At 32.4% G+C, this 23,464-nt stretch overlaps 1 protein-coding gene across 1 annotated transcript in view; it reads right to left on the bottom strand.

Annotated features, from left to right (window-relative positions):
- LOC127707338 (uncharacterized) overlaps positions 1-23,464 on the bottom strand; it is a 43,126-nt gene that overhangs the window by 5,624 nt on the left and 14,038 nt on the right. The window contains exons 3-6 of the mRNA XM_052211851.1: positions 19,732-19,818; positions 9,695-9,772; positions 8,582-8,678; positions 6,843-7,084 (exon numbers count right to left, since the gene is read on the bottom strand). Coding sequence (XP_052067811.1) covers positions 6,843-7,084; positions 8,582-8,678; positions 9,695-9,772; positions 19,732-19,818 — 504 coding nt within the window. The remainder of the gene's footprint in view (positions 1-6,842; positions 7,085-8,581; positions 8,679-9,694; positions 9,773-19,731; positions 19,819-23,464) is intronic.

Raw genomic sequence — 23,464 nt, 5'->3', positions numbered from 1 at the left:
AGCCAATGATGTATAAAGACAACAACAGTTGAAGAGTTATATGACCAAAAAAGACTTAACAATTATAGCCAAATCCATCACCTTTGCATGAGGGAGTGGACACTTTAGTATCTTCATTTTCAAGCATCTTGTCTTCCTGTTTGAATAATTTTACACTAGTTATTTTTGGGGCCCTTTATAGCTTGCTGTTCGGTGTGAGCCAAGGCTCCGTGTTGAAGGCCGTACTTTGACCTATAATGGTTTACTTTTACAAATTGTGACTTGGATGGAGAGTTGTCTCATTGGCACTCATACCACATCTTCTTATATCTATTTGAGCGTCACTGATGAGTCTTTTGTAGACAAAGCGATCTTTGGCGTACAAAAATTTAATCCTGGAGTTTATTTGTACCATCTCTGGCGTGTCTGAAACAGTAACAGTAGTAAAAAGGTGAAGTTTAGGAGTCATTTTGATAATTTCTTTGAAGTTTTGAGACACCAAAGGCCTCCTTGCTTTGATTCATGATAAACCACAAGAAGTAATTTTTCGGTTATGTACCCACTTTTCCTTTCTTGCTGTAACTCTATAGCGTTACTAACGACGCACGTTTTATCCCGCCTTCCGCTTAAGGTGTGCGATATCGCATTATTCGTCTTAAAATTTAAGCCAATTTAATAGGCAAAATATGTTTATTTTTTAAGTTGGCTTACATTTTGAAGAAAAGTGCATGCTTTCTCGCAGTAACGTTGTCTTATTGCGCACTCACAAACTAGTTTGACTCGGATGATATGAATGGTTAATGTCCTGATTTTCGTCATGGTTTTTCATGTCTACTTTTTAATTAAGAATTTGGTGACATATATGCTTTATATATATATATATATATATTTAACATGATACGTATTTATTATAAGGTTAAATCCTAACAATCCTACTGCCTGTCGATACTTTTATTTTGGCATTGCACAAGTCATGTCTTCTTAGACTGTCTATGGCGTTAAAACACTAAATCCCTGGGATGTGTGTTATTTGATTTTAGTCTCTGATGCATGATTTTTTATTATTAATTGTTTTTGGCTTTTAACTAGCTTTCATTAACTGCGAGTACTCTCAAATCATACTTTTGTGTTAATTTGACCTGTTGACACAATTTGTAATCCATTTATGTTATTCAATATTTACTTATTTTGTGTTATATCTCGTCTTACTATTTTTAACCCCTTTTTGTACCCCCTTTGATAAGTATTTAGTATGACGATAAATTTTCACTTCTGTACTATGAACAAAAAGTTTATTTATTTTGTAAAAAATATTTCCGTACTCCTAACACCAAAAATTATTATATTCAAATTTACCTGTGTACATTATTATATTTAACGCCATTTTGTCTCAGGGTAGAGTTGTCTTTTTGACATTGATTTACATCCCGTTTTTTTTTATTATCATAATTGTATTTATATTGTGTCATAGATCTAATTTATTCGTTCATTGTATATTTACTTGTTTTTGTTAATATGTCTTTTTGATCGAGTTAAGCCATTTCAATTGTGTTTATAGTGTGTCTTTCTATGTTGTAATGTTACTCTACTGTTTCATGTTATGGTGTAGGTTTGCGCCTGTTAAAACGTTAAAACCCGGTACATTTGTATGCACCTTTCCTAAGTCAAGAGCCTGTGGTTGTCGTTTGTTGATGTGGTTCATATATGTTACTAGTTTCTCGTTTTTTTATATAGATTAGACCGTTGGTTTTTAATTTCGTAGGTGGTGACCAACTAAACTGTTTCGATAGCAACAAAGCTCATATAACATGCTATAGTAGAAAAACAAAAGATATGGGGTATCCATCCATGACACAAAATCAGTAAATGCACAACAAAAAAACATACAAAAAGCAAAGGAACAGCGCTTTTATTGCTGTTCTTCATCTCAAAGTCACATTGAGACCTCAACACGGAGCTAAAAAACTCTCACCTCACTGCAAGTTTAAGACAGTCCCTAGCACCGGCTTAAGCGAAATTCTTTGCAAAAATAATTTGGATAGACTTTGTTAGATGTAACACCACCCAATCGGGCCCGGTCGAAAAAGAACATACTGGAAAGTAGTACATATTTAAAACGAAGTAGTTCTTACGCACAGGTGTAAATCTGAAACTATGTAGCATATATTTCAGTAATTAAAGTATCAGATGAAAGGTGAAGGACTGGTGATCCTTGTAGAGCACACAATTTACTGATAATTTTAAATAATACAAAAATGTATGATTGAATTCTAAAATTGAGAGCATATATAGCCTGTTTCTCAGATATGAAGTGACTGGTTTGGTGTCTTCAAAATTCCGGTAACCGTGCAGTACGGTCTGATGTATAAATATAGGTATATTGATCCCTCTTCCATAAAATGTTTTGAAGTGAAAAATTTAACGTGGACAGGAATGAGGGCCAAGAATAGGTGGTCTGCGTCCTATTAAAATTTTAGTAAATAAACTGTCCTAAAATTGAGAGAATGATGTGGCACACATAAGAGAAGTTATCCCAAGAATAAATACACCATAACTTTAAAAATACAGAAGAGCCAATAATTATAGGACAATGACCTAAAATATGGCGTCGTCGTTGTTGGCGTCAACAATTGCTAAATTTACGATTTACGAAAAACAAATATGATAGACATGAACCATTGACAACCAATGAACTACAGGCTCCTGCCTCAAGTTAAGTTAGTTTGATAGGAACTACTTGTGACTCGCACGCACGGGAACGCACAAAAAGGGAAAATTAAAAAAAAATCACATGTTATCACATTTTCGAATTCCATAAACATTTATGTATGTTGTAAGCTGGTGGGTAAACAAATGATATATTCTAACTAAATTGATTCGTTTAGAAAGAGCCACATGTTCAACTATATATACAATTATAGCCTTTGTTTGAGGTTGATACTTATCAATTATGGACTTTTGGCGAGGTCAATATGTTATATATGGACATGTTCATATTATATTGACCGAGGACACAATATAATCTAACAGGTCCATATATATCGTATTGACTGAGTGAAAAGTCCTTAATTTTTATATTACATGTGTAAATAATGTATTAGGGAAATGGACTTCAATGTTCTTTCTGCGTATTTTTGAGTTGTATTTTGCAAGATTTTTCACATGCCATTGAAAATATCAATAAATAAGATGAACTTGTTTTATCATTGTTTATTGTAAACAAACACATAACATATTTTATTTTTTTTTCTGTTTATAACAAATAAGAATTCAAATTATATAATTTTCGACTGCTGCGGTGCTTCTCTCGTGATTGTTATGTGTGACGTCATGACATAGAGTAATTTCGGAACGGAACGGTTTTTATCCGGATCTAAATTTAGCAAGATTTTTAATATTGACCGTCAATGTACTAACATATAAATAGAAACATAGCGTCAATATACTTAAAAATAGAAACAAGGCTTCAGATGCATAAAATAACCTTTGAAACATGTGATCGTAATAACCAATGAAAAAAGTAGAATGCTACACCATATGTAATATAAGGATATATTGACCTGAAAGAAGTATATTGACTGGGGACGAAGCCAGAGGTCAATATACTTCTTTAGGTCGATATATCCTGTATTGACCTCATGGAAAGGCTATAATTGTTATTTATTAACTGATATGAGCAAATCAGCCCTAATACGGATAAATCAGCATATGGAATACTGATGACGTTGCCCTGTTGATATAAATCAAAAGTTCATATTGCTTTTCGGACCGGTCCAATACGGAAAAAAGCCGTATTGGCCAATGGGTTAATACGGAACGTTCACGTCCGGTTTCAATTTTCTTATGCCTAAGCTTACTTAACTTTGGACGTTTCGTTCTGCATAAAATGCATTTGTATCATATTTTTTAAACTTAAAATAACATAAAAAAAGTTTAGAGAAGTTCTGTGTTTTCTAACGTCTTGAAACGGAAATATTTCACAGCCTTTTCGAGTAAAACTTTCGATTATTATCACTGTTTCATTTCCGTTGATCAATTATCATCAGAATGCAGACGATTCAATGTTAAAACTGTCTGATTTATTCTTCCAAGCTGCATAATATTTGCTAGATAAAATGAATTGTAATAGCATGAGATTAAGTACTTGGACGAGAAATCATGAATTACATCAATGTTGACAAAATATCCATCGTGACTGCGCAAAGACAAGTTCAGATATGAATTTCTGTATCTTCTTCACGGTAAGTTTCTAATTTTTATCAAAGAATTAAAATTATTTAATAAAATTGTTATGAACTGGTTGTTTCTGTATTGACGCTGTTATAGATTCTCGATCAGATGTATTGGCCCTCGACTCTTTGAGTCTCGGGTCCAATACAGCTTACCTTGAATTTATAGGTTGCACTTTGTAAATACAGCTGTTTCACAACTCACGCCTCTTTTGGGGAGATATAAAATATTCATAGATATTTTGTTTTGTTTACGTACTGGTTCCCAGATATGATCTCTGTGTTTCATCTCATATAGACATAACTTGGAAATGTTACCAGCATAGAAACACATGGTAGCGCCGACAATTTAATTCTGAGGAAGACCTGAAGTGAAGGTAGGGGTAGTACAGAATTTTATTATAAGTTTAAACTCTTAGAAATTCAGGGCATTTAAATGTTGAAAATATGCCGCACAGCCCTATATTTTGACCTTTGAATAATATGTAGTGCATATCAACTTTCAGTTCTAGGATATAATTTTTTACGAATCTTCATAGTTAAAGTAGCACAGTTTTAACCTCAAAGAGAGTTCCTATGGGAAATTGAATTGTATATTTACGGAATTGCAACCTATATTGGGTAAAAAAAGAGAACATATAGAATTTCACCAAATCTGGTTTATCTCAAAGATTTAAAGGAAATTATCTCAAAAACAAAGTTTTATAAATATTTCATGAAGATTGAGAAAATCCTGGGCTTTAACTATAATGACTCATCATAAATTCACAGTTTACAGTATGCTTAGTTTACTTAAAGACCTGAATGCAAAATAAATTCATAATATATGTATATTTGTAATTTAAATTGTTTATAAGTGCTTATATTTACTCTTCGCAGTCATTAAAACTCATAGATCCTTCATGAATTTTGTTGTTGGGGTGTTTTTGTCCCGTCGATAACCCAAAAATAAGCCGTAACACCTAAATGTGTTTTTTTGTGATCGCGGCATAAAAAAATACAAGCTAGAGATACAAAAATACCTAAATAAAACTAACAATAGTGTGTTCTATCCTAAATATGTACTAAATATTCCATATTCACAGAAACAGCAGAATCATTTATCATATTTGAGGCCCCAGTGGCAAAAAACAGAGAAAAATGCCTACCCCCTGGGTCATAAAACAGATAATGTAACTTGTAAATGCTATGAATTTATTATTTTAAAGGTCTTTTCTACAGAATAAAATAACTGTGCTTTGAAATTATGCAAAAAACAGATGTTAGCAGTCAGTTCTATAAAACATTTAGTGAATTCATGCATCAGACTGGTCACTTCATACATACAACTTTTGAAAATATGGCTTTGTTTAAATACTTTTAGTTCATATATTAGCTAAAGTATGTTAGATATATGGTTAGAGATAATATTGTTGTAACAAGATTTCTATACTGACCATTTGAGGCAGAAATTGAGAACTTTTATTGACAAATAGGCATACAGTAAGATGTGGACTGGAGACAAAGGCAGGATTTGATACGTTATATAATCTTGAATGTTGGAATGATTAACTACTAAACTTTACATTTATAGTATTCTGAAATGCTTTCATATTGTTATCAGAATAGTTTCAAACAGGTTCTAGACATTTCATGTTAGAAAGCATGCACTTTGGGTAAGCTGACAATAATAACAGTCTTGTTTTCAAATTCTTAAAAAAAAAGAAACAGGGGTAGGGGTATAAAATGTACTGTAAAAGAAAAGTAGTGTGTTTGCAGTGATTTCTTTAGGGCTCTAATTCTGATAAATAAATATTGTTGTGAGAAAAAGTGTTTTTCAAGAGTTTTCTATTTGAATAAATGTTAGTATAACAGGTCCAATACAGAAACAGCCAGTTAATAACACCATAATAATTAATTTCGGACCATATTGTATCAAAATCGTCAGTGCATTATATTCTTAGAGAGAAACTTAACAATATCGTGAAATTCGTTAGATGACGTCACAAAGTATATCGGTTTTTAGATCTTCAATATAACTTTTCTATCCGCCGTTTTCAATCGACTTTTGAAAATATAGTTTAACATGTACTATTCCTGAACGAATGAAATTAGTCAAAATACATTAAATATACAAATTAATAATATTTTCAATTGTAGATTTCTGAAAACAGAAGATAGAAAAATGATATTGCACGGTTATTTTTAGAATATCTTACACAATCAAAACAATCCAAGCAATAACTGTTAAGACAAAATAATGTCATTTCCTAGCACTTGACATCATCAACTGTGACTTATCACCGAATCTTGATTTGCCATGGCAACACGACGGCTGCTCTATTTGAGCAGGAACTTATAACCCTTCTGGATGTCATCCTTGAGTTTGGTTTGGACTTATTTCTAAATATATAGTTTTCTGTGAAGTGTAAGTATGTGTCCTTTTGTTTGCAATTGCGTTCTTTTTCTCTTTGTAATTTCGACTAATGGATTTTAATTGCCTGGCTAAGATGTTTAAAGTATTTTGTTTATAAATTTAACGCTGTCTTTCATTTTTTATACGTATATCTTTTTTTTTTCTTCTAAATTCTTTGATCACTGCAGCAGAAGTCATATCACAGAAATTATATATAATACATTATAATTTTATGTTACCTGCAATAGACAGACCAAGCGATGCTCCAAATGTAACTGGTGTCAGTGCAAGACCAACAATGCCCAACACACCGCCTACAATACCCGCTGCCGAACCACCTATCTTAGTTTTTCTTATTCTTGAAAAATGTACATTGAGTTCTTCGGCCAAGGTTTGCAAAGTTTTAATGGCAGTTTCGCTATTCGCAACCCATTTTAAAAGTGTTTCCTCGAAGTTTTCCATCTCATTTCTAAGTTGCTGCCTGGAAACATAAAAGCTATCAATTATTGAAGGAAAACGGCTCGTATTAAATGTAACGATACTTTTTGATATGAATAGAAAGAATACGGAGTATATGTAAAAAAATTAAGCAACTCAACGACACAAATAAGTAAAACAGAAATTTTTTAATAGAAACATCCAGTAAACATGCTTTTTTGTCCCTCATATTTGTTTGATCAACGATTTTACATAGAATGACTATTAGTTTGACCTCAGTTTTCTGCTTTCAGTGTAAGGTTTAGATTTTGTTATGTGTACTATTTTAAAGTAAAACTGTCATTTATTGTTATCTACTAGTGACAAATACTCATGCATGTTCAGGACGAGATAAAAAAATGTTTAATGTAGATTATGTTGCGTTGGTGGAAAAAGATAAGGGTGGAAAATTCAGATTGCCACTTGAAAATAAGGTATCAATGATAGGAGTAAACATTATGTCTTGCATCAGGTCAATTACGGAACCGTCAAATAATTGTTGCACGGATTCAATAATGTCCACGAGACATCGTTTTTCACCTCCCAGTGCCGATAGCACGTGACTGCGTTTTTGTACATACCACAGAGGCATCCGTCTTTTGCATTGGTTTTACCACCGGTTGTTGTAAAAATGAATAACACCCTATAGTATATATAGTTCTAATATAATTCGTTGTTGAATGTCATATGATATTTATGCGTAATAGGTCAACAGGATTTTCATTTTAAGCAAATAAGATATGACTGCCCATTAACAATTGTCCATCTAAGAACAAATGACGTAGACGTCAGCAATCGTAGGTAACCGAAATGCTTTCAACAATTAGCAAAACCAATAAGTAAAAGAAAGATAGTAAAGGTCCAACATGACTAATAGTAAAATGTTTCAAGTAAGAAAAAAGGCCCGATTTATGACCAAAAAAAATATATGAAAATCAAATATGACAGCCAGCATCTACCAACAACCACTGAATTACAAGCTCCTGGTTTTGAACAGGCACATACATAATGTGGCGGAGTAAAACAGGTTTGCGAGCGCTTGAAACCCTTTTTCCTTATTTTGTGACAGTGGTATACCGGCGCAACATAACAAAACGCTGTAAAAATCAGACTTGTCATATTGACACGAAGCACAAAAACTGACAATAAGACAAAAGACACAAAGTACTAATCCAATAGTACTCGAAATTACTAAAAGCTATGTTTAAAATTTACATTCGATGTCAGAGTTTTTTTCGTCGAAAATGCAAAAGGGGAAAAGTTCTGCATTATCACACAACATAGTGTTAGTCAATTCATTTCACTTGTATTTCTCAAAGTATACACAACAAATCAGTCAATCATTGGGTTTTTTCTTGTCCCCAAAAAATACATAGCACAATATTTTGATTCAATCCTAAGTGCAACAAATAGTCTTATTTATACAGAGAAAAGTATTGGATACACAATTTTAAAGAAGACAGACTTCTTATATATACATATATATGTGAGTGTTACTTACATACGCGGGTCTTCGGTGTTTACCGCTTCGTTACCTGTGTTTTCAGGTAGGTTGTCTCGGTTTTGAGGTTGCGTTTCTTCTCGATAATTTGGGATTGCTACAAAAGCAACATTTCTTAAAATTTGTTTGCCCACTTGATTTTTTCATGCGTTTATTATCTAATATTTGTAGAAAAAGGTGCGGTTGTGTAGGAATGAAGTAGCTAAGATAATTTTACAGTACTTTAATTGCATCATACTCTATTGAAAATTTGCTAGTTGGGTACAGAAAATAACGGTACCTTATTTATTCCACCCTCGTTTGAAAGTTAGCAGTATGTTATAAATAGAATTGGTTAGTACTTGTTAGTAATCTAGACGATGAAATATACATTACTACATTATTATATATTCATTGTTTCCATAGTATCTTTTGATAAAGAATAATCTATATTTTAGATAAGGAAGGAGAGGGAAAAAAAAAAGAAAAAAAACACAGAATATGGATTTTTTGTATAAACAGTACATATATGCACAACGAAAATGTGTCTTACATACATAATTCAATACACTTAGCAAGAATGGTTTTCTTTCGTAAATTTTTTACAAGCACATAGAATTCGGAAAACATATATCTAGTTATAAGCACAAAAACAAAAAAAAAAAAAACGAAACAAAAAACAACAAAACAACAATGATAGAAAAACATATATAAATATAATATATAGAAAATACATGTAGATGGTGGTGTGGTTAAAATTTACTTTACCTTTTAAGGCTAAATACCGTAATGCTAAGTTCTTCTAGTAAAAACTATTCTAGTATTAGAAGCCAGGTGTTCCAGAAGATTATGGCCATGTGAAAAGGCTTACTTTAACAAAAAAATAAATTCCTTTTTAATATTTTAGTATTTTTCACTGAGATAATTTTTGAGTCTTCTAAAATTAACTTGATTTTCACAAAATTTCGTTCCAAAAATAAAGCATTTTGTAAAGAGTATTTTTAATTTCTTTATCTTATCATTTCTTGTTTTTCCTAAATTTCCAAATAAAATAATAAAATGGTATCCGTGTTTAATAGAGTTATCATTTGTAGGTACTATTTCCTAATACAAAAAACCTATTGAAATTTATACCTCTATCTACATTTCTTCTTTCTCTAGTCGTCTTTTGGTCGATAAAATGTCCTTTTATTATCAGACTTGACACAAAGGCTGCGAAAGTAATAAGACAAGATAAAATTACGTTAATGCACATTGTACAAAAGGAACTATTTGGTTCAAACGTCAAAAAAGTTTAGCCGTATATGTTAAAGTATGGTAGTTTTACCCATATCATAATTGTCGAAGTCTAATTAAATAGCATATTCTGTTTTATATCCTTCGTTCTTCGCGGCTTTCCCATTTAAATGTTCTTTTCGTGTTTGTGACGCAGCCAGATTTTTGGTCTGTTTAGATGTTTTGCACCAATCTCTCTGATCTTTTCTATACATGCCTTATTGACTCCATCTTATTATGGATTGTTTGATTCAATACTGTCTATTCCACTGTAGAATATAAAAATAAGAAGATGCCGTATGATTGTCATAGATACAACTATACACCAAAGTTCCAAAGTTCAAATAAAGTCGATGTAGACAATTATAGGCAACCGTACGGCCTTCAACAATGAGAAAACATATACCGTATAGTTGGTTATAAAAGACCTCGACATGAAAAATATGAAACAATACAATTGAGAAAACTAACCCCTGACTTGGGACAGGCACATACATAATGTGGCAGAGTTAAACATGTTTGAAGGCAACAACCCTCCCCTAACCTCTAACCTTGGACAAAGGTGCCACGGCACATCACAATAACAAACTACATGGAAGTCCTTAAGAATGAAATTATACATTCAATTACATTGAAGGCCGTACGCTCCACAGAGAGTCATATAGAAAATGATCATGTGACTACCACAGCTCAGCTTTAGGCCTCCTCTGAACATTTAAAGGTCCCACTATGTATTGGTTACATGAACTACACAAAAAACCCGTAAAATGTCGTTTCATCACGGCCTCTAGTAAGTGTTCTACTATTATCTTATGGTGCTTTTAACGAGTTCCTTAACTACTATCGAAGAACTTATCATAAATTTTTGTAATAAAACATATGAAAATAGTGGAATTAATCATTTTTGGAGTGTACACAATTCTTTGGATGTTTTAGATGAATTACTGTTTTTGATGGTCCTTTTACTAGTAATTCGGTTGACAGTTTTGACTTTTCCACTCTTTATACTGCACTTCCACACAATCTTATCAAATAAAAGTTTTCCTATCTAATTAATTGGTCTTTTAATAAATCTGATTGCACATTTATTTGCTGCAAGTCATATAAAGCCTTTTTCTCGAATGAGAAAGGTAGATATGCTAGATATACTTACTGAAGGTGTGATGCGATGATTAAAGCCGTAAATGTTCTTCTTGACAACATTTATGTACGATGGGTGCCACATATGAAGCAGGATATGCTTACCCTTCAAGACCACCCGAAATTACCTCCAGTTTTTGGTGGGGTTCGTGTTGCTCAGTCTTTAGTTTTCCATGTTGTGTTTTGTGTACTCTTTACAGTTGTTTGTCTGTTGGTGTTTTTCTATTTAAGCCATGGCATTGTCAGTTTATTTTCGACTTATGAGTTTGAATGTCCCTTTGATATCTTTCGCCTCTCGTTTACTCTAAATTCATTGGATGTTGGATGTGTACTGATTGATATTTTTGTTTACCCGGATCATATCTAAATTTCCGGCAAAAAAACGAAATATTAAAAAAAAAAAAAAACAAACAAAGTGGATTATGGAAAAAAACAACATCTCTTAACTAAATATTATCATCCTTCCCTACCGCTATATCAGCTTCCTCAACATATCTGTAAAACTCGTATCCAGTTAGCGCGAGCAACAATGTGCAAGTGAGGAGACATTATCAAGTGAGCAGGACTTATCAACAAACTCTCCCAACATATTGCCTTGTATTGTAATGGTGATAAGTCACCAAATAAATTCTTTTAATAAAATAAATTACACTTGCAGTACATATTTTACAATGAACCATTTCTTTTTTCCTAAAATTACTTTACATTCAATGATTCTGAAACGAGATGTTGATAAAATGGTGTCGACGGCAGTCTTGATAAGTTCTGCCTGGACTACTTTTTTTCAGAACTGAACTATTTGACCTAATTTGAACTATTGATCTGACCTGTATTGAGATCAATCTAGCGATACAAATGTCAACAATGCGGGGGTGGCAGTTTAAATTATTAAAACCATTTATAGTGAACATAAATCTGTCTTTCTCAAATTAACTTCTCCTTTACGAATTACGACTACTTAAATATATATGTGTACTTTTAGTCTTGAAAACAAACAGCATTTTGATGCGTTTCTGGTATTTGTTTATGAAGCGTATGCTGTTCAGCAGTCAGCGAGTAAAAATTTTCTTCTTCTGGTGATATGAAATACTACGATCTTTTAATATAATCTTTAATATTTCTTTTTTTTTGTATCATCTTCAAATATTATACTCTCATATATGCATTATCATGAACACGAAACATTTTTCTTCCTCTAGTTAATGGGAATATTTTACTCTGCGTATTTTGGCCACAAGGTGTATCCGCGGTTTAATATTTTGATGACGTGTGTTGCCGAGTAATAACAAAGACACTCTGGTAATAACAATTCCCGCGAAATTATTGAAAAAGGAAATTTTGATAAAAAACATTGCTTTGAAAGATGATAAAAATGTTATTTGAATGTGGATTGTATAGATATTGAAAAATATTAGCCCCCTCGACAGAATATGAAGCTAAATGGCTCGTTCGCTACGCTCACTCGACATTTAGCTTCATATTCTGGCTCGCGGGCTGATATTTTTCTATATCTACATATCCACATCCAGATAACATGTACTTATTTTTTTCACCTAACGTTGATTTAATAATAACTATTCTGAAATAGGAAGCCATGGCTCCCAGCAGATACTGGTAATGTCAAGTTGCTTATTTAAGAAAAATCTTTCATTAAAGAAAATCTCTCGAAGAAAACTTCTAATTCCTATAAAATTTAATTGATTTTCACTAAGTTTTGTTCTAAAAAACAAAGAATCGTGTCAACAGTATAAAGATTTTTTTTATATCAAACTTTCTTGTTCTTCTAAATTTCCAATTATATATACATAAATGATATTTACATTAAGTGAGATAATTGTTATAAATCCATTCACTCAGTGTTCTCCATAGTTCTGATTTTTTGTGGCATGTCCAAAACATAAGTATCAAAATATCTTTTTGGGTAAAGTGTTAGATCATATCTAAATATTAATATAAAATCTCAGAATAAGGCTTTTTTGGCAGATTTTGATATTTTTGCACGTATTGTTTTAAGCCTTAAATATGTTAGACAAAATTCAAACTATAAATACTAATATCTGTAAGACTAATATCTTATTAGCATATGAGTGATATTGCATGTACATGATCGATTTTTGATGATTCTAATATTCGAATTCAATGGGCTAACAACAGTGGCAAAACTGATGTCGCGATAACAATAGAAAAAGAACTCTTAAAGAAAATGTCGACAAAGTCAATAGTTAAACAATGATGATTAAAACTTATTTCTAAACAACAATCGTACATTTTAAAGAAAGTAATAACTATTTGTTAAACAGTTTTATTAGAAATATGGATGCAAATACATGATGCTTTATTTTCATTTTTTGTCGAGATAATTGCATTAGGAGCTTGTGAAACTGAAATTTAAAAAAAATGTAAATCTTTGCTGCCTATTGATAAAAAAAAAATTATGCACATACAAATTATAAAGATCTTTCCGGTCACCAATTTTGGTGTGTTCCACATAGTGACATAAGTCCTTAGCATGTTACAATTTCCAAAACTATACACATTTTCCTCATCTAAGTTTTCGAGTACACCGGTCTGCTCCTCTCATGTGAACTTAAAATTTGGAAATAATATCTTTACGTGAATATAATGATTTAAAAGTGCATTTTAAACTATGAATCTTCGCTTTATATCGATAAAAAAAATTAATATTTTCACAAAGGAGATAATCAATTAAAAGATTTGTACTATTTTGTTCAATTTTAAGAATTAGTCGTACATTGTATCGATGTTTTTCACATTCAATGATTACATCGGGATAGGGTTCGTTTGAATTTACTTAGTAGCTTAATCTAAAAATGTTAATCTTTGATGCATATCAATCGATTCTTTTGGTATTTGGTCCTGAACTTCTATGATCTAGCTGAATACATAAAAGGATAATTGGCAAGTTCGAGAGAGGTATACAGCCAGAAGAAAAACACATTGAAGTGGGTACTCCAGGAATTTATTTGCATAGCAAAATTTTAAACCAATTTTACACGAAGCTGGTGTAGACTGCTGTACTCGTCGTTTTCTATTTAAGGAGGAAAATGATAACATTATATGGGAAGTTTGTTTTCATTTCAATCTATTTTATTGTTCCTATTTACCAGAATGTTTTCTTGTGAACATACAAGTAGCAGCGTCCTTGTTAAAACTAGACAAACATTGAAAAGATCAAGATTTCAGATTTTAATGGGGAGGTAATCTTTATACTTTGTCATTATATTTCCAACTGAAAAGTCGTCTTATCGCATCTTCTACTTTAGTCTTTAAAGTTTTAAATTCGAAATTCGAAATCCAAAGTATTATAGAAAAGCTTATTAATTGCAAAATTGGACATGCGAATGAAAGCTTAATAGTTTACTAGCTTAGTAACGGATGTGTAAATATATGTAAACAGAAAAATTACCTGCTAACATAAACAATTCATATAAAAAAAATTCTGGACTTCCTTACATGTAACAACAATTATGTGTTCATTTGCCAGCGTCTGATATAGTAATATATATAGGATGCGCCATGCTTTCCTTTTGGGGGTTAATCATGAGGACTGTGTTGAGTATTGTCCGGATAAATAACCGATGATCGTTAAACCTTTAACGACGGATATGCTCCAATCGTCGTTACCACAACCCGCCCTTCTTTCCCCCGAATGTTACCTGACGAATTAGACTTATCATGAATTTGTTAATGCAGCAAACACGAATTAGGAAAATAGCGGTTTATGTGTCAATCACACATACAAATATGTGATTTTAAAGGGCCCTTGACTCCAAAATGAAAAGATGGTAGCTGCTGATGTAAGTATGTATATTTTGATATCGAGCGGTGTTTTACTACATGTACTTCTTTACTTGGTAAGATGACATAATAAATTGACGAAAAACAGGCATACATAAATAAATTGCATTAGAAGCTTTTAATTAAATATTTTATAATATTCTTCAATTTCACGTATAGGCATTAAAAAGCAACTAGTAATAGATCAAAATAAAGATAAAGGTGGCACTTTCCCTTCAGACATTATCACGGGTTTTCAATTCTAGATGAAACGGATCAAATTCCTTAAGAAAGTTAAAAACCTCATCATCAAGTTGCCTTAATTTCCCTTCACAAGGTTTCATAGCACATACTTTTTGTGTACAAAGTAATTGCATGGATGATAAATTATCACAATTTTAAGAAAGCATTGTTCTCTAATCAAGGTAGTAAAGACCATAATTGTTATTCTTTATTTAAATGATACAAACTTGTAATTGTCAAAAATAGTTTTTAAAAGCAAGGATTTTAATAGCAGGATGTATAAAAATCAACGTGAAAACTAATAACAAACATCTTGTTTTAAATTTTGAACACATCATCATATTCAAATGCCAGTGCCAGTGTTTTTCATATCAATGAAATCTACCCTTGTGTTCATTCATGTACTTAGTACACGGAAAAAGTATGTATGTACTATGAAACTTAGAAGGGACATTCAAGCAATTCGATTGGACGAGAAGTTGTAAGTATGTGCTAAGAGAAATAGGTTAAACATCTCGTGAGAATTGGATATCGATTGATATCAACTCTCGTTATTTCATATAGATAGTGAAAATAAACTCGATGAACTCTGGTTTATTATTATATTAAAATAAAATAACTCGAGTTGATACCAAGCGATATCAAATTCTCACTCGTTATCAAACTTATAAATATTGTACAGTAATTAAAGAAGATGCGGGTTATACGCCAACGAGTCATCAACTAATCGACGAGGGCAAATAAAAAAGATTTAAAAACTAATACTTACTGTCTTGAATGATAGCAATGCATATGTGATAGTCTCTTTATTTTTTGTATATTTGAATTATAATATAAAACTACAAAACATATTGTCTTTTCTAAATTTTGATTACATTGAAACGTTTCCATACATTTTTGACGTATTTGGTGAATATTCATGATTATTTGGATTTCAAGTAAACTAATTAGTTGGTTTTAAGTTTTAGAGCTGAGTTGTGAGTTTCTTTGTTTGAGTTAGAAGGACTAATAGATTCGAACATAGACGGATGGTTATGTCCAGTTGCCATTGAAATTATTGAGAATTTATAGAAAATAGTCATTATTGTATTGAAATGATAGACTTGACATTTTGACGTGAGTTTTTCTTGTTTACTTCTTCATTAATATTTCTGATATATTTTCATAGAGTGAATGATTTTTGGTATGAATGGTTTTTTTTTATATGAAGCCCAAACGTCAGCTATTATATTTGGCGCCCACTACCGGTGTTTGATAGCACAGATCACGACTATGGAGCAATCTGATGATTTTATCTACGATGTTAATAGTTACCACGTGTTACCGGAAAATGGTTTATTGTGATCACATGAGATGTCCACCACGTGTTTATGTTTATCAACAAAAGACCACATGTGCGTGTTACGTCAACCGGATGTTTATATTCTACTCAGAAAGACAACACTACAGTTCACTATATATGTTCCGAAAGTTACTTAAAATAGTAATCGAACGCTTTGAATTTTGGAAAAAGAACTTGGTTATTTTGTGATTGTGATTTTGAAATTAATTTATCGTAAGTTAATATTGTGGAATAATTTGTGCATATATATTAGCAGATTAGAATTACATTTGAAGGTAAATCATTTATATATCATTCCTGTATACATTTTAATGTTTTATTTAAGAAATAATTCATGGAAGCCATAGATTTGTTGGACATTTACACATGGCCTGGGCTGTGATATTCGAATTTTATCCTGAGCGTTAGCGAGGGATAAAATTAACGAATATCACGGCCTAGGCCATGTGTAAATGTCCAACAAATCTATGGCTTCCATGAATTATTTCGATTCTAATAGGACAAATACGGTAATTAAAAAACTGAAGCGAAGGTAAGATTGTCGTGTGTATGGCTGTTCTATTTTACCCCCTGTAAGATAAAAGCTACAATTTTCAAATAAATCTAAGTCTTACATGAATTATTTCTTAAATAAGCACAAGAAAAAATGTGTTCAATTCTCATAATTCTTAACCCAAACACTTTTTTTTCGTTGGCTACTATTTACAGTCAAATCCAGAGTTGACATGTCGTAACTAAGGAGTGAGCCGCCATGTAGCTTGCTGAAATCCACAAATGTGCAAATAATGCAATGGAAAAGAAAATGAAACAACGCCTACCTCAAAACTCCATTTTAATGCAATATTATCCGAATTTAGGGTGTATACGTAACGGAAAACCATCAGCTTGAGAGTTTTCATTCATGAAATTTCGCGGAATTTTATTTTATTTTGATTTTTTGTACATTTTTTAAGCTCTTGTGCATTGATTCTTTTTGTTATGCATTATAATAGGAATAACGATTCTGTAGTTTCTTTTTCAATTTCAATTTAAACACAACTCGACATAGTGTTGCACATAGGTTAAGATAAATGTGGATTTACGTGGGAGGTAAATAGTAACAGCCACCAATATGCACATCTCTGAGTCTGCGCTAAGTATAGATATATCGAGAATTTTATCACGGTGTTGTTTACAAAGCGAAAGAAGCACGTCATAATTCTAATTTAAACATTACACACACTTAGTTAAATTAAGTTTACACATACACTAGCATATATATATACAGTTGATAGCATACATTGATACATTGATACTCGATTACACATACACATACTAGCATCACACTACAGTTGATACCTGACTTAACTTACACCTCTGTGCACAATTAGGTGCATTCATACTTAGGTACATTCGTACTTGTTTACATTCATACCTAGATGTTTGATTAATACCTACTTGACTTAGTATCACTTGATGTTATTACTTACCTGTTCATTTTTGATATTGTACAATACACAATTTATACTACACTCATAGAAGTTCATACTTGGAACTTAGTAGTTGTGGTTGTGCATTGATATGATAAATACAGAACAATTGCAAACACAGTTAGGATTATTATTTTTATTTTTGTATACAGGGATAGTATATGATATCTATGTTGGCTGACTCACACGTAGCCATGAGGTTGTAGAACACGGTACCATGTCATATTATTGAATGATATGGGGTAATACTTATATTTTGAAATTCAATATGTGACTTTATACATATTATATTTTTTTAAACATACTTATGCTTTGTTATACCTTGAGTAAAACACATAGGTTTGATTGTTCATGTCCATATGAGTACATACTGGTGATTATTTTGTATACTGTTAGCATACATACAGAACATGTAATATAATATTGTTGTAATATTATGAAATAGCAATACTTTGTCATTTTTATGTGATAACTATATTATTATAATATCCCTTGACTGATTAATTATTTGAATAGAAGACTATCTCATTCTCCCCTGTGTAGGAAAAATGACTTTCCCGTCATTCGACTCTTCCTCCCTCTGACGAAAAAATAAAGTAATCGGCGTTCGAAACTGGTATTTCATTATGATGCTTCTTTCACAATCTCAATGATGGTACGTGTAATATTATTTTACATTCCTCTAAGCATCCCTTCCTTCAGTTGTCTCGTTAACCATTCAGCTTTCTGTAGCCAACATTTTTGTCCAAAAGCTTGTTTGGTGATATAATCTTTCAAATATGCAGGTGGGATAACGTCTTGTCCAAAACCATTTTCTTGACTACCATCAGCTAAAGTCTGATCGTCACCAGCCAAGTTGACGGTATCTTGTTGCCCATCTACCACAGGTACAACATCACTGTTGGTGTTGCTCTGTGCGTCTCCCTCTGGCAAATAAATAATATATTCCTGCTCTGACTCCTCGGCCGATTCTGTTTCAGTTTCCTCTTTGGTACTGTCGGAGTTCGTTTTCTTTTTTTCAAGGACTGTCTTTGTAGGTTGTTTATTTGGTGCAGGCTTTTTTGTAGGTCTAGTAGACTCTTCAAAACCAGGCAGATGTCCAGTTGGTAGAAGGAGGTTTCTGTGCAGTGTTCTTTTACGTCCATCTCCATTTTCATTCTGGACCACGTAAACAGGTATGTCCATGTTAGGCTGTCTAACAATTCTGTACGTTTCCTCTTCCCATTTATTCGCTATCTTATGATTCCCATCGAAGGCGACTACTTTAACTAGTATACAACATTCAGGTTGTAAAATAGCTCCTCGGGCTCTCTTGTCATATATCTCTTTCTGTCGACCTTGTGCTGTCTTTGCTGAACGAGATGCAAGTTCATATGCTTTCCTCAGACGATGGATTCAGCGTACTTTGTTGATTATTCCTTAGTACCAGTATCCTCAACTCCAAATGCTATGTCCCCAGGCAAACGTGAGAATGGACCGAACATCAAGAAGTAAGGAGAAAATCAAGGTTTTGTCTGTTTAGTACAGTTGTACGCATGTACGAGTCCAGCTATGTGGGAATTCCAGTCTTTCTTCTGCGAAGTCTGTAGAGTTCCCAGCATGTTTAATAAGGTACGGTCGAATTTCTCCGTAAGTCCATTGCCCAAAAGTTAGCTGTTACATTTTATTCATACTTAAACATACCTTATGTAACCCTGAATAGATTTTGGTTGTTTTGTGTTGTTGGCTTGCTGTCTAAATGGCGTATACTCCACATATGATTTTAATCGTTTTTATGCAAGAAAAAGCATTACAGAGATAGCTGCATATTTAGATATAATTAAGTACACTCACCAGTTTTAATCACAAGAGGTCTTTTAATCTTATATTTACGTTTTGGTTTCTAGTAAAATAAAATATCTTACCTATAGCCAAAACTATAAGGCAATTAACAACTCGTATGTCGTTTCTGTCCCATGGTTTTGATGTTATTTGCCTAATTATCTTTGAAACTGTATTTGGAAAAAAAATAATATATTTATACAAAAATACAATATATGTAAATGTACTACTAAATAATCGAATAGGTTAGAATAATAAGGGGATTAAAATCATTAAAATATTTACAGTAAAAATGTCCTATTACATGTCCAATGAAAACAATCCGTACAGTAAAAGTGTCCTTTTCATGTCAAGCTAAAACAGATCTTACAGCACAAGTTTCCTTTTACATGTCAAATTAAACACACATTACAGTAAAAGTGTCCTTTTCATATAAAGTGAAAACAAACTTTACAGTGAAAATGTTCTTTGACATGTTAAATTAAAACAAACTCGACAATAAAAGTGTCCATTGACATGTCGAATTAAAACAAACCTTATAGTAAAAGTGTCTTTTGACATGTCGAATTAAAACAAATGTACAGATTCGGCTTCGAGCGTTCCTGATGAAGGTAAATCCAGAAAAGCGCAATGCAATTTATAACGTGTTGTTTTCAATTTTTTTTACAGGTTTATTGTTATTTCAAATGTGCAAGTTAAAACAATTATCAGAGTATAAATGACCTTTTTATGTCAAATTAAAACAAATTTTACATCAAAAGTGACTTTTGACATGCCAGCTTAAATCAATTGAAACTTGACAATAAAGAGTCTTTTGCATATCAAATCAAACAAACCTTACAGAACAAGTGTCCTTTGACATGTCGAATTAAAACAAACCAAATGAGTAAAAGTGTCCTTTTCATATCAAATTAAAATAAACCTTACAGTAAACGTGTCCTTATTATAGCAAGATAAATCAAACCTGACACTAGAAGTGTCTTTTGTCAAATTAAAACAAACGTTACAGGTATAGTGCTCTATTACATGTCAACATGTCAAGTTAAAACAAGTCTTAGACTATAAGTGTCTTTGTTATGTCAAATCAAAACAAACCTTTCGGTAAAAAATTCCTTTGTCATGTCAAATTAAATCAATTGAAACCTGATAATAAAATGTCCTTTGCATGTCAAGTTAAACAAACCTTACAGTAAAATTGTCCTTTTTCATGTCAAATTAAACAATTTGAAACATTATGGTAAAAGTGTCCTTTGACATGTCAAATTAAAACAATTAAAAACATTGCAGTAAAAGTGTCTTTTGAAATATGACAATAAAAGTACCCATGTCATGTGAAATTAAACGAACCTTACAGGTAAAATGTCCGTTTCATGTTAAATTAAACAAACGTTACAGTAGAAGTATCTTTTCAAATTAAAACAAAACTTATAGTTATAGTGTTCTTTAACATGTCAAAATAAATCGATTTGAAACCTTACAGTGTAGGTTGTCTTAGTCATGTCCAACCTAAACAATTGCAACCTGACAATAGATGTGTCCTATTCATGTAATATTTAACAAACCTTGCAGTAGTAAAAATGTACTTTTAAATGTCAAATTAATACAAACCGTACAGTATACATGCTCTTTTTATGTCAACATTTAAAAAAAAATGTACAGAGTATGTGTCATTTTTACGTCAAATTAAACAAACCGTACAATATGAGTGTCCGTTTTATGTCAATGTAAAACAAACAGTACAGTATAAATGTCTTTACGAGAATTAACGATTTTGCAGATTTGTTTTCGTCTATTCGACTTATGACTATTGAACAGCGGTATACTACTGTTGCCTTTATTTATACCTTTTTCCAAAACGTCACCAGTGCGTAAGAATACACAAAGTAGACGTATCTGTTCGTTAAATACTCCTCGTAACTACACGTAAAGTGTTCGTAATAATTCGTAACTATCCGTAAAGACGTTTATTGTTACACGACCCAAAAGAAATCGTAAATAACACGTCAGCACTCATAATAATCCGTAAATAATCCATAAACAAATCGTAATGTAGCCATGACAATCATAAAAACAAATCGTTACAGGTCATTTACGGATTCTTGCGAGCAGTGTACGTATGGTTACGTGTTGTTGCGAGCGGCTTCCGAGCGGTTTACGATACTTTCAGATTGTCACGAGTTATTAACGGTAAAATGAATCTATGGACATTTGTAAGAAGGTTTTTGACATCTTTGAGTCATTTACGGATGCTTGCGATTGACTACGAGTTGGTGATCCTTAAAGACTCGGTCGAAAAATCCTTGTATGTGAAAGGGACACATAACAAGCCTTACAATAAAAATGTCCTTTTCATGTAAAATTAAAACAAATACATGTAGTAGTAACAACATGTCAAAGACACTAGGCTTATAATTTTGTCCGCAAGACGCGCGTTTCGTCTAGATAAAGATTCATCAGTGATGCTCGAATTAACAAATTGGAACGCCAAATCAAATACGAAGTTGAAGAGCATTAAAAACCAAAAGTTGTGCCTTTAATGCTCCCTTCACAAACACGGATTTGTCTTACGAGTCCTTACAGATCGCCAACTCGTAGTCAATCGCAAGCATCAGAAAATAACTCACCGGTATGAATATGTTATCGCCCCTGTTTTGGCGGCGCCCATGAAAATTCTAAGCTAACAAAAAAGAGTAATTAATCATAAAAAGTAAAATCACAAAAATACTGAACTCCGAGGAAAATTCAATCGGAAAGTCCCTAATCACATGGCAAAATCAAATGACAAAACACATCAAACGAATGGACAACAACTGTCATATTCCTGACTTGGTACAGGCATTTTCAAATGTAGAAAATGGTGGATTGAACCTGGTTTTATAGCGCTAAACCTCTCACTTGTACGACAGTCTTATCAAATATATCCACATAAAATGTGATTGTACTGTTACAAATGGAATGATGGTTAAATAGTTTAAACACTATATAAAACGAGAATGGTTTCAACTCAGATTATTGTGTAAGTAAAAAAAGTTTAAATATCTAAGACTAGTACATGTATATTACACTGGTGTTGATTGATTGAATGATACCATTGTATCGTTGAGCGATGGTGACTAAAGAAGATCTCGCAGATCTTAAAACAATCATAATGGGAATAGATACTAAGGTAACCAATTTCTCCTCTACAATATGACTCGGTGGAAAAACATTTGACTCAGCTAATTGGTGACTTTAAGTCAGAGGTGTGACAAGTAAAATCTGACTTGAATATCACAAAAACGAAGAAGAAAAAAAGAGGCAAGACCACAATGAGCTCGAGAGTGTTGTAGGACACTTAGAATCCCAGCTTAATTGTATAGAAACAGAAAAAAATGAGCAATTGGAATTGAGCAAATACAAAACGAGATAGTTTGGGAAGTGCTTGATAAGTTTTTTGTTCCGTTTGTAAATGCACACACAGGATTTTGTCGAAACCTCTAGTTTTTGGTACAAACAGCCCTGACGCAATTATTGTAAGATTCATGCATTATGGTGATAAACATTGTATTATGGCTAATGCCTATAAAGTTTCTCCAATATACAGACGGGTCAGTATAAAAGAGGGACGAAAGATACCAGAGGGACAGTCAAACGCATAGATCGAAAACAAACTGACAACGCCATGGCAAAAAATCAAAAGACACACAGACAAATAATAGTACAGATGGCACAACATAGAAAACTAAAGACTAAGCAACACAAACCCCACCAAAAACTGGGGGTGATCTCCGGAAGGGTAAGCAGATCCTGCTCCACATGTGGCACCCGTCGTGTTGC

The sequence above is a fragment of the Mytilus californianus genome, unplaced genomic scaffold (genome assembly GCF_021869535.1).
Source record: "Mytilus californianus isolate M0D057914Y unplaced genomic scaffold, xbMytCali1.0.p SCAF_65, whole genome shotgun sequence".
Taxonomy (NCBI): domain Eukaryota; kingdom Metazoa; phylum Mollusca; class Bivalvia; order Mytilida; family Mytilidae; genus Mytilus; species Mytilus californianus.
This window is presented reverse-complemented; position numbering and strand designations above follow the sequence as displayed.